The 18,766-nt window shown below is 46.7% G+C and overlaps 1 protein-coding gene across 6 annotated transcripts in view; it reads left to right on the top strand.

Annotated features, from left to right (window-relative positions):
- Nucleotides 1-18,561, top strand: part of rtkna (rhotekin a) — a 132,216-nt gene extending 113,655 nt beyond the window's left edge. For 5 of the 6 annotated variants that reach the window (XM_059650923.1, XM_059650916.1, XM_059650915.1 and 2 more), the window contains one exon: nt 17,850-18,561. In XM_059650923.1, the coding sequence (XP_059506906.1) occupies nt 17,850-18,247 (398 nt within the window). In that variant the 3' untranslated portion in view covers nt 18,248-18,561. The remainder of the gene's footprint in view (nt 1-17,849) is intronic. The other variant, XM_059650927.1, reaches the window with a different exon arrangement.
- The last annotated feature ends 205 nt before the right edge of the window (nt 18,562-18,766 follow it).

The following is an 18,766-nucleotide window of genomic DNA, read 5'->3' as shown; positions in this document are numbered from 1 at the left end:
GGAACATAGATACATTGAGTGAGTGGGCAACGGTCTGGCAGATGAAATACGATGTAAATAAAGGTGAACTCATACATTTTGGTAGGAGTAATAGTAAAAGGATTATTACTTGAATGGTAAAAAGTTGCAGCATGCTGCTATGCAGAGGGACCCGGGTGTCCTTGTCCTTGCTCAAGGGATTGAGTTTTAAAGCAGAGAGGTTATGTTGCAGCTGTACAAGGTGCTGGTGAGGCAACACCTGGAGTACTGTGTGCAGTTTTGGGCTCCTTACTTGAGTAGGATGTACTGGCACTGGAGGGGGTGCAGAGGAGGTTCAACATAGAACATAGAACATAGAACAGTACAGCACAGAACAGGCCCTTCAGCCCACAATGTTGTGCCGACCATTGATCCTCATGTATGCACCCTCAAATTTCTGTGACCATATACATGTCCAGCAGTCTCTTAAATGACCCCAATGACCTTGCTTCCACAACTGCTGCTGGCAACGCATTCCATGCTCTCACAACTCTCTGCGTAAAGAACCTGCCTCTGACATCCCCTCTATACTTTCCACCAAACAGCTTAAAACTATGACCCCTCATGCTAGCCATTTCTGCCCTGGGAAATAGTCTCTGGCTATCAACTCTATCTATGCCTCTCATTATCTTGTATACCTCAATTAGGTCCCCTCTCCTCCTCCTTTTCTCCAATGAAAAGAGATCGAGCTCAGTCAACCTCTCTTCATAAGATAAGCCCTCCAGTCCAGGCAGCATCCTGGTAAACCTCCTCTGAACCCTCTCCAAAGCATCCACATCTTTCCTATAATAGGGCGCCCAGAACTGGACGCAGTATTCCAAGTGTGGTCTAACCAAAGTTTTATAGAGCTGCAACAAGATCTCACGACTCTTAAACTCAATCCCCCTGTTAATGAAAGCCAAAACACCATATGCTTTCTTAACAACCCTGTCCACTTGGGTGGCCATTTTAAGGGACCTATGTATCTGCACACCAAGATCCCTCTGTTCCTCCATGCTGCCAAGAATCCTATCCTTAATCCTGTACTCAGCCTTCAAATTCAACCTTCCAAAATGCATCACCTCGCATTTATCCAGGTTGAACTCTATCTGCCACCTCTCAGCCCATCTCTGCATCCTGTCAATGTCCCGCTGCAGCCTACAACAGCCCTCTACACTGTCAACGACACCTCCGACCTTTGTGTCATCTGCAAACTTGCTGACCCATCCTTCAATCCCCTCATCCAAGTCATTAATAAAAATTACAAACAGTAGAGGCCCAAGGACAGAGCCCTGTGGAACCCCACTCACCACTGACTTCCAGGCAGAATATTTTCCTTCTACTACCACTCGCTGTCTTCTGTTGGCCAGCCAATTCTGTATCCAAGCAGCTAAGTTCCCCTGTATCCCATTCCTCCTGACTTCTGAATGAGCGTACCATGGGGAACCTTATCAAATGCCTTACTGAAGTCCATATACACCATATCCACAGCTCGACCCTCATCAACGTTTCTAGTCACATCCTCAAAAAACTCGATAAGGTTTGTAAGGCATGACCTACCCCTCACAAAGCCGTGTTGACTGTATTTGATCAAGCCATGCTCTTCCAGATGGTCATAAATCTTATCCCTCAGAATCCTTTCTAACACCTTGCAGACGACAGACGTGAGACTTACCGGTCTATAATTGCCGGGGATTTCCCTATTTCCTTTCTTGAAGAGAGGAATTACATTTGCCTCTCTCCAGTCCTCAGGTACGACTCCAGTGGAGAGCGAGGATGCAAAGATCTTCGCAAGTGGCGAAGCAATTGCATTTCTCGCTTCCCAAAGCAGCCGAGGACAAATCTGGTCCGGGCCTGGCGACTTGTCAATCTTAATGTTTGACAAAATTTTTAGCACATCAGCTTCCTCTATCTCTATCCATTCCAGCATGCACACCTGCTCTTCAAAGGTTTCATTCACTACAAAGTTCATTTCTTTCGTAAAGACAGAAGCAAAAAACTCATTTAGGGCTTCCCCTATCTCCTCAGACTTCACACACAAGTTCCCGATGCTATCCCTGATCGGCCCTACTCTTTCTTTGACCATTCTCTTATTCCTCACATAAGTGTAAAATGCCTTTGTGTTCTCCCTGATTCCTCTGCCAAGCCTTTCTCGTGCCCCCTCCTGGCTCTCCTCAGACCATTTTTGAGCTCCTTCCTTGCCTGCATGTAATCATCTCTAGCTGAACTTGACCCTAGCTTCCTCCACCTTATGTAAACTACCTTCTTCCTTTTGACGAGAAGCTCCACCGCTCTCGTCATCCAAGGTTCCTTTATCTTACCCCTTCTTGCCTGTCTCAGAGGGACATATTTACTCATCACTCCCAACAACTGTTCCTTAAACAGTCTCCACATGTCTATAGTTCCCTTACAATGGAACAACAGCTCCCAGTCCATGCTTCCTAACTCATGTCTAATCGCATCATAGTTTCCTCTTCCCCAATTAAATATCCTCCCATTTTGCCTAATCCTCTCCTTCTCCATAGCTATGTAGAATGTGAGGCAGTTATGGTCGCTATCACCAAAATGCTCTCCCACCACAAGATCTGATACCTGCCCCGGCTCGTTTCCGAGCACCAAGTCTAGAATGGCCTCTCCCCTCGTCGGCCTGTCAACGTACTGCGTTAGGAAACCCTCCTGAACACACCTTACAAAAACAGCTCCATTCAAATCTTCTGCTCGAAGGAGGTTCCAATCAATATTAGGAAAGTTAAAGTCACCCATTACAACAACCCTACTGCGTGCACACTTTTCCAAAATCTGTCGACCTATGCTTTCTTCAATCTCCCTGCTGCTATTGGGGGGCCTGTAGTAAACCCCTAACGAGGTGACTACTCCCTTGCTGTTCCTAATTTCCACCCATACTGACTCAGTAGGCAGATCTTCCTCGACAAAGGAAGCTTCTGTAGCTGTGATACCCTCTCTGATTAGTAGTGCTACACCCCCTCCTCTTTTTCCCCCCTCCCTATTCTTTTTAAATGCTCTAAACACTGGAAGATCCAGCAACCATTCCTGCCCATGAGAAACCCATGTCTCTGTTATGGCCACAACATCATAGCACCAGGTACTGATCCATGCTCTAAGTTCATCACTTTTATTCCTGATACTCCTTGCATTAAAGCAAACACACTTTAACCGATCCCTTGGTTCCTTCCCAGGAAAATCCTTCCCACTAGCTGGTCTACCTCTTGCTACTGCCTCACCTGCATCAACGCTCACCTCCGGTATACAGCTCAGGTTCCCACCCCCCTGCCATACTAGTTTAAACCCTCTTGAACTACTCGAGCAAACCTTCCACCCAGGACATTGGTCCCCTTCCAGTTCAGATGCAACCCGTCCTTCTTGTACAGGTCCCACCTTCCCCAGAAGGCATCCCAATTATCTACATATCTGAAGCCCTCCCTCCTACACCAGCTGCGTAGCCACGTGTTCAGCTGCGCCCGCTCCCTGTTCCTCACCTCGCTATCTCGTGGCACCGGTAGTAAACCAGAGAACACTACTCTGTTCGTCCTGCTCTGCAGCTTCCATCCTAACTCCCTGAAATCACTTTTTATATCCTCAATCCTATTTCTGGCTATATCATTTGTGCCAATATGTAACACGATTTCTGGCTGTTCGCCCTCCCCTTTTAGAACCTTATACACCCGATCAGAGACGTCCCGGACCCTGGCACCAGGGAGGCAACATACCTTCCGGGAATCCCGATCTTGACCACAAAATCTCCTGTCGATTCCCCTAACTATCGAGTCCCCTACCACGAATACTTTTCTATTCTGCCCCCTTCCCTTCTTTGCCACAGTGTCAGGCTCAGTGCCAGAGAACTGACTACTATGGCTTTCCTCTGGTAGGTCATCCCCCCCAGCAGTATCCAAAACGGTATACTTATTGCTGAGGGGAATGCCCACAGGGGATCTCTGCACTGTCTGTCTGTCCCCTTTCCTCCCCCTAACTGTAACCCATCTATCCTCGTCCTGAGCCTTAGGAGTGACCAACTCCCGATAACTCCTCTCAATTACCCCCTCTGCCTCCCGAATGATCCGTAGTTCATCCAGCTCCAGCTCCATTTCCCTAACACGGTTTTCAAGGAGCTGTAGTTGGGTGCACTTCCCGCAGATGTAGCCAGCGGAGACGTGTGCCATGTCTCCCAACTGCCACATTCTGCTGGCAACTGCCCAAACATCCATACCCCACTTATCTGAACACACACTCAATACTAAAGTAGAAAGCTTAGTTAAAGTTGCTATAGAATTAATAACAAACTTATATTCAATAGAGAAAGTTTAGAATGAACCTTACCTCATTAACTAGGTTAGAGGAGGAGGGCGGGTGGGAGACACTATAGTTGTAGAGTCTCGGGTTTAGCCGCCTTGCTGATATATATGGTCACTGCTTTCCTTCCCGGCTGCCCCTCTGGTCCTCGTCACTTCCTCTGCTGCTCCCGCTCCTTCTCTGAAAGGGGAAAAACACCGCTGCCCACTACCGGTAAGTAATTTTAAAAATAAACTGCTTTACCTTAGCTGCAGTCTTCCGGGTTCATCTTACCTCAGCTGCTGCTCGCACTCCAAATGGCCGTTGGCGTCGAAGGGTGAGTATTTATACTCACTGCTTTCCTTCCCGGCTGCCCCTCTGGTCCTCGTCACTTCCTCTGCTGCTCCCGCTCCTTCTCTGAGTTCACTAAGTTGATTCCGGAGTTGAGGGCGTTGGCTTATGAGGAGAGACCGAGTAGATTGGGATTATATTCATTGGGAACTTATAGCCCAGTGGCCTCAATATTGACTTCACCAGCTTCAAAATCTCTCCATCCCCAGCCTTATCCCATATGCAGGTCTCCCCCTCCTCCTTGCCTCCCTGACCTGACTTAACCTGTTCATCTTTCTACTCGTCTATACACTCCACCCTTCCCACAGACGAGTTAAATGTCTTGGCTATTAAACACAGGTATGCTATATACCCCCATGGTATCCAGCTGTTCACTCCCTGAAGGGATCGATGGTCATGCACGCCAAGGTCACCCTGACTCTCTGTGCCTCCCAGGGTCCTACTGTCCATCATGTATTCCCTTGCCTTGTTTGTCCTGCCTAAGTGCATCACTTCACAGCTATCTGGATTTAATTCCATTTACCACTGACTAGCCTGTCTATATCCTGCTCTGATCTAAGGATATTCTCCTCACTATTTAACACCGCACCAATTTTTGTTTCATGTGTGAACTCACTGATCAACCTTACTATATTCAAATTCAAATCATTTATATAAGCCACAAACAGCAAGTGCCCCAACACTGACCCTGTAGGATCCCACTGGACACAGAGGGATTTTTTTGTGACTGAAGACTAACATCACTCTTTGCATCCTACCAATTAGCCGATTCTGGATCCAATTTGCCAAGTTCCCTTGGATCCCATGGGCTCTTACCTTCACAATGAGCAAACTTGATTGAGTTTTTTGATGACTGAGGGCAGCACGGTGAATTATGTCAATATGGACTGGAGCAAGACCTTAGACATGGGTCTTCATGGTAGACCGAGATAGAAGGTAAAGTCACATGGGATCCACGGTGAGCTAGTAAGATGGCGACAGTACTGATTTGGTCATGGAAGACAGAGCATTGTGGTAGAAGAATGTTTCTCTGACTCAAGACGAAAGACTAAAGAAGTACGGCACAGGAACAAGCCCTTCAGCCTCCAACCCTGTGCTGATCATTACGTTCTAACTAATCTAAAAAACAAACCTTCTGCCCTTATTCGGCCCGTATCTGATCTATTTCCTTCATAACTTTATATGTTTCTCCAAGATCCCTCCCTCATTCTTCTAAATTCCAATGAATAAAATTCCAGTCTATTCAGCTTCTCCGATAAGCCCAATACATGTCCATCCTGGACCTCCTGCAGTGCAACAATGATGCCAACCGAAGGTTGCAGGAACAGCAACTCATATTCCGCTTGGGAGCCCTGCAGCCCAATGGTATCAATGTGGATCTCACCAGCTTCAAAATCTCCCCTCCCCCCACCGCATCCCAAAACCAGCCCAGCTTGTTCTGCCTCCCTAATCTGTTCTTCCTCTCACCTATCCCCTCCTCCCACCTCAAGCCGCACCTCCATTTCCCAACTACTAACCTCATCCCGCCCCCTTGAGCTGTCCGTCCTCCCCGGACTGACCTATCCCGTCCCTACCTGCCCCACCTACACTCACCTCTACAGGCTCCACCCCCACCCCTTTAACTTGACTGAATCCTCTCCACCTATCTTCTCCTCTATCCAACTTCGGTCCGCCTCCCCCTCTCTCCCTATTTATTCTAGAACACTCTCCCCCTCCCCCTTTTCTGATGAAGGGTCTAGGCCAGAAACATCAGCTTTTGTGCTCCTAAGATGCTGCTTGGCCTGCTGTGTTCATCCAGCTCCACACTTTGTTATCTCGGATTCTCCAGCACCTGCAGTTCCAACCCTCTTAACTCTGGAATCAACCTCGTGAATCTCCTCTGCACAGCCTCCAGTGCAGTAAGGAGACCAAAACTTCACACAGTACTCCAGGTGTGACCTCATTAGCACCTTGTACAGCTGCAACATAACCTCTCTGCTTTTAACCTCAATCCCTTTAGCAATAAAAGAACAAAGGAGTAGTACAGCACAGGAACAGGCCATTAGGCCCGCTAAGCCTGTGCTGATCATCATTTACTGACTAAACTAAAAAACAAACTTTCTGCCCTTATTTGGCCTGTATCCCTGTTTTCCTTCCATATTCATGTACCCATCCAGGTGTCTTTTAAATATCACCAACATGCCTGTTTCCACCACCACCTCTGGCAGTGCATTCCAGGCTCCTACCACTCTCTGCATAAAAAACCTCCCTCGCACGTCTCCCTTAAATTTTCTCCCTCTCTCCTTGAACCCGTGCCCCCTCGTAATTGAAACTTCAACCCTGGGGAAAAAAGCCTCTGCTTATCCACCCTATCTATGCCTCTCATAATTTTGTAGAACTCTATCAGATCTCCTCTCAGTCACCAGTGAAAACAATCTTAGTCTTTTTAACTTTTCCTCATAGTCAATGCCCTTGAGACAAGACAATATCCTGGTGAACCTTCTCTGTACTCTCTCCAAAACTTCCACATTCCTCTGCTAGTGTGGTGATCAAAACTGCATACAATGCTCCAAATACTGCCTAACAAGGGGGTTTATACAGCTGCAACATGTTTTCCCAACTCTCATACTCCATGCTCCAGCCTCCAAAATGCGTCACCTCGCATTTGTCTGGATGAAACTCCATCTGCCATTTCAAGTTGCCAATTTATCGATATCCTGTTGTACCCTTTCTCAATCATCGGCTCTATCAGCAACTCCACCCATCTTCATGTTAGCTGCAAACTGACTAACCAGACCGTCCGTGGAACACCACTCTTTACTGGTCTTCATTCTGAAAAACATCCTTCCACTGCTACCCCGTGTCTTCTATGACCAAGCCACTTTTCTATCCATCTAGCCAGGCCATCCTAAATCCCATGTGACTTCAGTTATTGAACTAATCTGCCATGCGGGAACTTTATCTACGGCCTTACTAAAGTCCATATAAACTACATCCCTTCCCTATCAAATATTCATCGATAGATTCATAGAATCCCTACAATGTGGAAACAGGCCCTTCGGCCCATCAAGTTCACACTGACCCTCAGAGCATCCCACCACAACCCATCCTCCTATAACCCACCTAATCTACACCTCCCTGAACATTATGGGCAATTTAACATGGCCAGTCCACCTAGCCTGCACATCTTTGGACTGTGGGAGGAAACGAGAACACCCGGAGGAAACCAATGCAGACATGGGGAGAATGTGCAAACTCCACACAGACAGCTGTCAGAGGGTGGAATCAGACCCTAGTCCCTGGCGCTGAGGCAGCAGTGCTAACCACTGAGCCACTGTGCCTGTGGCATGGATAATTATCTTTGTTACCTCTTCAAAAAATTCAATCAGGTTGGTGAGACGTGACCTTCCCCAGGCAAAACCATGCTGCCTGTCACTAACTCGTCCATTTTCTTCCAAATATGCATATCTTTAATATGTGCATGAACTTAAATGACCCTATACAGACAACAAATAAAACAAACGTCATCTACAAAATACCTTGCAAGAACTGTGACAAACACTACATTGGACAAACTGGCAGAAAGCTAGCCACCAGGATACATGAACATCAACTAGCCACAAAACAACATGACCCACTATCATTCGTATCCTTACATACAGATAAGGAAGGACACCACTTTGATTGGGACAACACATCCATCCTAGGACAAGCCAAACAGAGACATGTACGAGAATTCCTAGAAGCATGGCATTCCAACCAGAACTCCATCAACAAACACATTGATTTGGAGCCAATCTACCATCCTCTGAGAAAAAGAACAGGAAATGACATCACCAACCCAAGGAAACCTAACCAGATAAATAGAGAGCGGGACATAACACCCGTGCTTCGTCGGAGGCTTACTGATGGTGTTACCTAGAATGGTGACGAAACATCTGAAAACTAACCTTCCAGCTCAGCGAGCAAACTCACATCCAGTGCATATCTCTCGTTCCTCAGTATCTTCGCCAAGAGCTTCCCCACCACAGACATCAGACTCACCCACCTATAGTTTCCTGGATTATCCCTCCTTCCTTTCCTGAACAAAGGAACAATATGGCTAATCTCCAGTCCTCTGGAACCTCACCTGTGGTCTAGGAGGATATGAAGATGGCTGCTAATGCCCCAGCTATTTATTCCCTTGCTTCTCGCGGTAACTTGGGATAGATCCCATCTGGTCCTGGGGACTTGTCCACCTTAATGCAGTTTAGATACCCAAACACATCCTCTTTCAATACACTGGCATTTTCTGGAATATTCACACACTCATCCCTGAGTTCGACATCACTCATGTCCTTCCTATGACCAGTGGTTTTCCACAGGGATCAGTGCTAGGACCTCTATTGTTTATAATATCAATAAATGATTTGGTTGATAATATGGGTAGCCTGATCAGTACGTTTGTGGATGACACAAAGACTGGGGGAGCTGCAGACAGTGAGGAGGATTGCCAGAGGATACAGCAGGTTATAGATAGGCTGGAGACTTATACAGTGGCTTAGATCATCGATGGCCATAATGTTCAGTCTGTAACAAGACTTATCAGTGTACAGTCAATGGCAGGACCATTAGTAGCATCACCATGCAGAGGGGGACCCTGAAAGAGCAACACAAGTAGATGAGGTGCTTGAGAAGGCACATGGCATGCTCGTATTCATCGATCAGGGCATAGAGTATAAAAATTGACAAGTCATATTGCAGCTGTATCGAACTTTAGTTCAACCGCAATTAGAATATTGTGCACAGTTCTGGTCACTACATTACCAGAAGGATGTGGAGGCTTTGGAGAGGGTACAGAAATTATTTATCAGGATGTTGCCTGGTTTGCAGGGTGTTAGCTCTGAGGAGAGACTGGACAAACTCACTTTGTTTTCATTTGAACATTGAAGGATGAGGGGTAATGTGATAGAGGCTTACAAAACTGAGAGAGACATAGACAGAACAGATTGTTGGAGCCCTTTACCCAGGGTAGAAATATCAGTTACTAGGGGGCACAGGCTTAATGTTAAAGAGGGTGATTTTAAAGGAGGTGCGAGAGGAACTTTTTTAACACAGAAGGTGGCTCGTGCCTGGTATGTGCTGCCAGAGGAGGGGCTGGAGGCAGGTGCAATAGCAATGTTTGAGAGGCATCATAAACAGATACATGAAGAGGCAGGGAATGCAGGGATATGGACCACTTAGGGGCAAAAGGCTGTTGGGTTAGAAAGGCATCATGATTCAGCACAGTGTTGGTGGTCCAAAGGACCTGTTCCCGTGCTGTCCTCTGCTTTTTATTCTTTAAAAGTCTTGCTAAAGTCTGTGTGGAATACACCTCTTCAAAAATTCAGTTAAGTTGGTCAGACATGACCTCCCCTTATCAAAACCACAGTGACTTCCCGATTAGGCCCCGCCTCTCCAAATACAGGTTAATTTTGTCCCTGAAAATTACTGCCAATAGTTTCCCCACCCCCGAAGTTAGACTGACTGGCCTGTAGTTTGCTGGCTAGTCACTTGTCCCCATCTTGAACTGTACCATATTAGCTGTCCTGCAGTTGTCTGGCAGGGACGAATTGAAACTTACTGTCAGCAGCCCTGCTCGTCCCTCCCTTGCCTCTCTCAACAGCCTGGGATACATTTCATCTGGCTCTGGATGTTTACTGAAGTCTGACAGATCACTCTGAATGCCCTGTCTGTCTATGTTAATTTCTTTAAGTATATCACAATCCTTCTCCCTGATTTCTATGCCCATATTATCCTTCTCACTACTGAACACTGACATGAAGTATTCATTTAGAACCCTACCTATGCACTCCTGTTCCATGCACAACTTACGTTAATGGACCCAATCCTTTCCCAAGTTATCCTTTTGTCCTTAATGCACTTGTACAATTCAGGACTTTTAATTTACCTGCCCTTTTTTTCATGCCCTGTTTTTTGTGTTACTTTTATTTCTAAGCTTTCCCTTGTGCATTTTGTATTCGTCTTGGGCTTCTACCATTCTGAGCTCCTGCTATCTGCTATAAGCCTCTCTCTGTCTCTATCCAATCCTCTATGTCCCTTGATATCCAGGATTCATATGATTTGTTGGTCATATCTGAGGCAGTCCGTGTGCTATGAGTTGACCCACAATGCCCTTGGGAGGGAATTCCAGGATTTTGACCCAGCAACACTGAAGGAATGAGATATATTTCCAAGTCTATGGTCACTGTAGAGAATAAGAATAATACCCCAGAAATAACTGAGAAGCAGAAATGGAGCATATAAAAGAACAGAGCAATAACTATGGGTGACTTTAATCTTCTTGTTGATTGGGTTAATCAAGTTGGAAAGGAAAGCAATGATGATGAGTTCATAGAGTCCATTAGGGATGGTTCACTAGAGCAATATGTCACTTGAGTAAACCAGGGAGCAAGCAATCTCAGATTAGGTAATGGGTAATGAGTTACTATTCGTAACAAAGCCCAAGAATGCAATTCACCAGCCTCCGGTCCCATTATGATTCAGGTGGAGCCTGTCCCATTGGGATAACTCCCTCCTTCCCCAGTATCCCAGGAATTCAAACCTGTTTCTCTCACACCAATCTGTGAGAAACACAATAATCTGTGTAATGTTGTTGACCCTGTGTTGGCTTGTGGCTCAACTAATAATCCAGAGATCAACATCTTTTTGACTCAGCTTTCTCATTTTGCCCCTCGCCCCCCATATTCCGTCAGTAGGACACCTTCCCTCTTTCCGCTGATATCATTAGTACCTGGACCTTTCCCTTCCCACTGCAGTTCCTCTGTGACTCAGATAGGATATCATGACCCTGGGCACCAGGCAGGTACACACAGCCTTAGGGACCCTCGATAACAAAGTGTGTAGCTGGATGAACACAGCAGGCCAAGTAGCATCTCAGGAGCACAAAAGCTGACGTTTCGGGCTTAGACCCTTCATCTGCTGCTTGGTCTGCTGAGTTCATCCAGCTACACACTTTGTTATCTTGGATTCTCCAGCATCTGCAGTTTCCATTATCTCTTAGGGACCCTTGATCCTGCCCACAGTAAACAGTGTCCATTCCCATGACTACACTGTCCCCGATTACAATGACATTTCTGTTTTGTGTCCCCTTTTGAATGGCCCCCTGTACGATGGTGCTAAGGTCAGATTGCCCATCCTCCCTGCAGCCCCCACTCTCATCCACAGAATGAGCAAGAAGCTCAAACCTGTTAGACACGCTTAAGGCCTGAGGATTCCTCAACACTATCCCCTGGATCCCTCTGCCTGCCTCACTGATAGTCACAGTGTTGGACCACTGACTGAATTTAATCTAAGAGATGTGACTGCTTCCTGAAACACAGCATCCAGGTAACTCTCCCCCTCCCTGATGTATCACAGTGTTTGAAGCTCAGACTCCAGCTCATCAACTCTAAGCTGGAGATCCTCAAACAACCAACAGTTGCTGCAGATGTGGTCACTATTAAGCACAATGGGGACCACCAGCTTCCAAGTCATGCAGGTATGGCACATCATTGAGCCTAGCATCTTGATTTTAATTACTATGTTCTTAATGTAATTTTTAATTTCCTAGAACTTTTAGTCATCAACTTAGTAATATATCTGCTATTTCCCTTGAATCTGAAAGTAGCCTAAAATACAGAGGCAAATTAGGATCTATTACCGACCAATGAAGTTTGGGTTTTCCTGTGATGTTAGTGTTTGTTTTGTGTGGCCCCAATCCTGGGCTACAAATAATCTTGTTCCAAAAGAACCTTACAAGGTGTGAGCCAGACAAGCAAGAAAAAAGCATGTCTTATTAGAGTCAGAGATTTTCAATAACAGTTCTTAACCAGAGTTGGTTATCAGAAATTGCAGTAGGATCTTGATCAGCTGGGGAAGTGGGACAAGAAATGGCAAATGGAGTTTAAATAGCTGTGTGAGGTGTTGCATTTTGCTAAGTCACATCAAGACAGGAGCTTCATGGTGAATGGTCGTGCTGTAAGGAGTGCAGTGGAAGAACCTTGGGGCTCAGGTGCGCGGTTCTCTAAAAGCGGATTCACATGTAGACAGGGCACCGAAGGCAGCTTTTGGCACATTGGCCTTCATCAGTCAGGGCACTGAGTATAGAAGTTGGGAAGTTTTGTTGCAGTTGTACAGAACATTGGTGAGGCCGCACTTGGAGGATTGTGTTCAGTTTTGGTCACCTTGCTACAGAAACATAGAACATAGAACATAAAACACAACAGCACAGTACAGGCCCTTCGGCCCTCGATGTTGGGCTGACCTGTCATACCGATCTGAAGCCCATCTAACCTACACTATTCCATGTACATCCATATGCTTGTCCAATGACAACTTAAATGTACCTAAAGTTGGCGATTCTACTACCGTTGCAGGCAAAGCGTTCCATTCCCTTACTACTCTCTGAGCAAAGGAACTACCTCTGACATCTGTCCTATATCTTTCACCCCTCAATTTAAAGCTATGCCCCCTCGTGCTCGCCGTCACCATCCTAGGAAAAAGGCTCTCCCTATCCACCCTATCTAACCCTCTGATTATTTTATATGTTTCAATTAAGTCACCTCTCAACCTTCTTTTCTCTAATGAAAACAGCCTTAAGTCCCTCAGCCTTTCCTCGTAAGACCTTCCCTCCATACCAGGCAACATCCTAGTAAATCTCCTCTGCACCCTTTCCAAAGCTTCTACATCCTACTTATAATGCGGTGACCAGAACTGCACACAATACTCCAAGTGCGGCCGCACCAGAGTTTTGTGCAGCTGCAGCATAGCCTGTTGGTTCTGGAACTCGATCCCTCTATTAATAAAAACTAAAACACTGTATGAAAGGATGTTATTAAACTGGAAAGCATGCAGAAGAAATTTACAGGGATGTTGCCAGGACTCCAGGGCCTGAGTTATAGGCAGAGGGTGGACAAGCTAGGACTGTTTTCTTTAGAGCATAGGAGACTGAGGGAGATCTTGTAGAAGTGTATAAAATCATGAGATGTATGCATAGGTTGAATGCACTCAGCCTTTCTCCCAGCATCGCGGAATCGAGGACCAGAGGGCATCAGTTTAAGGTAAGAGGGGAAAGAATACGGAGGGGCAACTGTTTTACACAGAGGGTGGTACGCGTCTGGAATGAGCTGCCAGCAGAAGTGGCTGAGACGGGTACATTAACAACATTTAAAAGGCATTTGGACAAATACGTGGTTTGGAAAGGTTTAGAAGGACATGGGCCAAGTGCAGAGCAATGGGGTTAGTGTGGATGGACATTTTGGTCAGCATGGACCAGTTTGTGCCGAAGGGCCTGTCTCTGTGCTGTAGGCTTCTATGACTTTATGACTTTATGACTGTATAAGTGGTGCAGTCTTCCTGCTATAGGTTGACTTGACCCAGTGACAGTGAAGGAACGTTGATATATTTCCAAGTCAGGATGGTGAGTGACTTGGAGGGGAACTTGAAGGTGGCGGTGTCCCCATGTATCTGCTGCCCTTGTTCTTCTAGATGGAAGTGGTTGTGGGTTTGGAAGGTGCTGCCTGAGGATCTTGGGTGAAATTCTGCAGAGCATCTTATGGGGCAGAACTCAGAATTGGGGGCAGAACACTGCTGTGACTGAGTGTCGGTGGTGGGGGGAGTGGGATGTTTGTGGATGTGGTGCCAATCAAGTGGCTGCTTTGTCCTGGATGGTGTCGGGCTTCCTGAGTGTTGCTGGGGCTGCACCCATCCAGGCAAGTGGGGAGTATTCCATCACACTCCTGACTTGTGCCTTGTAGATGGTTGTCAGGCTTTGAGGAGTCAGGAGGTGAGTTACTCACCGCAGGATTCCCAGCTTCTGACCTGCTCTTGTAGCCGCTGTGTTAATGTGGTGAGTGCAGTTGAGTTTCTGGTCAATGATAACCTCCAGGATGATGATAGTAGGGGATTCAGTGATGGGAACGCCATTGAATAGAACATAGAAAATAGAACATAGAAAAGTACAGCACAGTACAGGCCCTTCGGCCCACGATATTGTGCCGTGGATTAATCCTAATCCAAAAATAAAATAACCTAACCTACATGCCCCTCAATTCACTGCTGCTGTCAAGGGGTGATGGTTAGATTGTCTCTTATTGCAGATGGTTATAGCCTGGCATTTGTGTAGCGCAAATGTCACTTACCACTTGTCAACCCAACCCTGGATATTGCCCAGATCTTATTGTACGTGAACTTGGACTGCTTCAGTATCTGAGGAGTCATGAATGGGGCTGAAGATTGTGCAATCATTGGCGAACATCCCCACCTCTGACCTTATGATGGAGGGAAGGTCACTGATGAAGCAGCTGAAGATTGTTGGGCCAAGGACACTACCCTGAGGAACTCCTGCAGAGATGTCCTGGAGCTGGGATGATTGACCTCCCACAACCTCGATCATCTTCCTCTGTGTCAGGTTTGACTCTAACCACTGGAGCGTTTGTCCCTGATATCCATTGATTCTAGTTTTGCCAGGGCTCCTTCATGACACACTCGGTTGAATGCAGCCTTGATATCAAGGGCTGTCACTCTCACCTCACCTCTGGAATTCAGCTCTTTTCTCCATTGAACCAAGGCTGTAATTAGATCAGGAGCTGAGTGGCCCTGGCAGAACCCAAACTGGGCGTCACTGAGCAGGTTATTGATAGCTCTGTTACTGACAACTTCCATCACTTTACTGATGATCGAGAGGAGAATGATGGGGTGGTAATTGGCCGGGTTGGATTTGTCCTGCTTTTTGTGTACAGGGCACACCTGGGCAATTTTCCACATTGCCGGCTAAATCCCAGTGTTGTAACTGAACTGGAACAGCTTGGTTCAGGGAGCGACAAGTTCTGGAGCACAAGTCTTCAGTACCATTACCGCAATAGTTGTCAGGGCCTGTAGCCTTTGCAGTATCCAGCGTCTCCACCTGTTTACTGATATCACGTGGAGTGAATCAAATTGGCTGAAGGCTGGTGTCTGTGATGCTGGGGACCACTGGAGGAGGCTGAGATGGATCATCCACTCGGCACTTCTGGCTGAAGATTGCTGCGAATGCTTCAGTTTCATCTTTTGCACTGATGTGCTGGGCTCTTCCATCATTGATGGGTATATTTGTGGACCCTCCTCCTCAAGTGAGTTGCCCAATTGTCCGACACCATTCACGACTGGACGTGACAGGACTGCAGAGCTTCGATCTGATCTGTTGATTGTGGGATCGCTTAGCTCTATCACTTGCTGCTTTCACTGTCTGGCGTGCAAGTAGTCCTGTTTGGTGGCTTCACCAGGGTCGTAACTCATCTTCAGGTCTGCCTGGTGCTAGTCCTGGCATGCCCTCTCCATTGAACCAGGGTTGATCCCCTGGCTTGATGGTAATGGTGGAGTCAGGGATATGCCGGGCCGTGAGGTTACAGATTGTGCTGGAGTACAGTTCTGCTGCAGTTGATGGCCCACAGCACCTCATGAATGCCTAGCCTTGAGTTGCTAGATCTGTGTGAAGTCTGTCCCATTGAGCACGGTGACAGTGCCACACAACACGATGGAGGTTGTTCTCAATGTGAAGGCAGGACTTTGTCTCCACAAGGATTGTGCGATGGTCACTCTTATCGATACTGTCATGGACAGATACAACTGCAGCTGGCAGATTGGTAAGGACGGGGTCAAGTATGTTTTTCTCCCTTGTTGGTTCCCTCACCACCTGCTGCAGACCCAGTCTCGCAGCCATGTCCTTTAGGACCCGGCCAGCTCCATCAGTAGTACTGAAGCCTAGCCATTCTTGGTGATGGACATTAAAATACCCACCCAGAGTACATCTTGTACCCTTTCCATTCTCTCTGCTTCCTCTAAGTGTTTTACAACATGGAGGAGTACGGATTCATCAGCTGGGGGAGGACAGTGTGTGGTAACCAGCAGGAGGTTTCCTTGGCCATGTTTAACCTGAAGCCATGAGACTTCACGCAGTCCAGAGTCAATATTGAGGACTCCCAGGGCAACTCCCTCCCGGCTGTATCCCACTGTCCCGCTTCCTCTGCTGGGTCTGTCCTGCCGGTGGGACAGGACATATCCAGGGACGGTGATGATGGTGTCTGGGACATTGTCTGTAAAGTATGATTCTGAGAGTATGACAATGTCAGGCTGTTGCTTGACTAGTCTGTGAGACAGCTCTCCTAATGTGGGCAGTAACCCCCAGATGTTAGTGAGGAGGACTTTGTAGAGTCGACAGGGCTGATTGTTGGCATTATCTGGTGAGCCATGTCCGAGTTAAGTACTGGGGCCACTTTATGTGTGACCCTCAGAAGTTACTTTGATGAAATGACTGATGGTGTGAGTGTGAAACATGCTAATGATATTAAAGTGAGTCAGTAAAAATATGGCAGATGGAAAATAACATGGGAAAGTGCGAATTTTTCCAATTTTTTTTAACCTAATTGCCCAGAGGTCAGCAGAGAGTCAACCATATTGCTGTGAGTCTGGAGTCACATGTAGGCCAGACCAGGTAATGATGGCAGTTTCCTTCCCTAAAGGACATTACTGAACCAGGTGGGTTTTATCCTGACAATTGGCAATGATTTCATGGTTATCAGCCCATTCTTCATTCCAGATTTTTTATTGAATTCAAATTCCACTATCTGCTGTGGTGGGATTTGTACCAGCGTCCCCAGAGCATGAGCTGAGTTTCTGGATTAATATTCTAGTGATGATACCAGTGTCCCTTTCTACAGTGGGCAGCATATAAAATCTATGTGTTATTTAAATGAGAGAGGTTATAAACAGTGAGGTCCAGAGGATCTGGTGTCCTGGTACATGACTGACTGAAACATAATGTGCACATCCAGTGAGTGATCAGAAAGCAAAAGGAATGCTTCATATGAATTAGGCAGAGGTCACTCGGCCCCTTCGGCCTGCTATAATCGTGGTTCATTGATCCAAGTTCCCATCTATCCCTGATCACCTTTCACCCCATTCCTTAACAAGAATGCAGCTCCCACTGCCGTTAGACTGATCCAAGCTCTCTGCTTCCATCTTGTGTTCAGGAACAGAGTTGCAGCCTGAAGCCTGTCTCATGTCCCCCATCAGTCATGGCCCAGCCAATCTCAGGTTCGATGTTGCACAGCCTAATGCCGGTTGTTTTTCAGTTAACTTCATCATGTTAAGTTCATTCAGCTCAATTAATCATCACAAGAACTTTACATTTAGCTTCTGTTCTGCTGAAGTAAACATGATTTTCATTCTCTTTGCAGCTATTGACTCTCCAGAAGACAGTGACTTAGTCACAGACACGTTCGTTGGAGGACATGGCTTACATCCCTGGTCTGTGCTTTTCGAAAACACTGAGAAAACAGTTTGGAGAAATATTATCCCCATGCCGAATAACAGCGCTATTCCAGCTTCTTTCACACGTCAGTTACAAAGTTGTCCCTTGATTGATAGTGGTGCTGGCAAGTCCCAGAATTTACAGGATTTCTCTGCAGAAACTTTCCTTCCCCGCTCACGAACACTTTCTTTGGATTCCAAGCTCATGAGTTTGATGTATCAAGCAGAGTGTAAACAATATGGCATGCAACTCTACATGAGCTCAACTGAGAACAGCACTTCTGAGTTCGCCATAAAACCCTTCTCTCACCCTGCTACTGACTGACCAATTCATGCCGGACTGGAGCCAAGGAGCTGGTCCCAGACACAGGGTATACTAGAATGATGGATACTGAGTGAAATCAGCAACTTACAATACAACAAACATTGAGATCATGGAAACAAGCTCCAAGGAGCATCAGGCTTGATAGGGTGATTTGTGTTGAGCGAGGAATGTGGAGAGTTAGCACTCTGTGTGAAGGGTGTGTGTGTGTCTGCCAACTCTGTTTCTGCCTGGGGCTAATATATTTGTGTGTGGAGTGTCTATGTCTCTAAGTCAGATGTGCCTAGATCTGCTGACTCAGGACAACAAAATGTGAGGCTGGATGAACACAGCAGGCCAAGCAGCATCTCAGGAGCACAAAAGCTGATGTTTCGGGCCTAGACCCTTAATCAGAGAGGGGGATGGGGAGAGGGAACTGGAATAAATAGGGAGAGAGGGGGAGGCGGACCGAAGATGGAGAGTAAAGAAGATAGGTGGAGAGAGTATAGGTGGGGAGGTAGGGAGGGGATAGGTCAATCCAGG

This window comes from Stegostoma tigrinum, chromosome 1 (genome assembly GCF_030684315.1).
Source record: "Stegostoma tigrinum isolate sSteTig4 chromosome 1, sSteTig4.hap1, whole genome shotgun sequence".
NCBI classification, from domain to species: Eukaryota; Metazoa; Chordata; class Chondrichthyes; order Orectolobiformes; family Stegostomatidae; genus Stegostoma; species Stegostoma tigrinum.
Note: the sequence above shows the minus strand (reverse complement) of the source record. Positions and strands in the feature narration are given on the sequence as shown.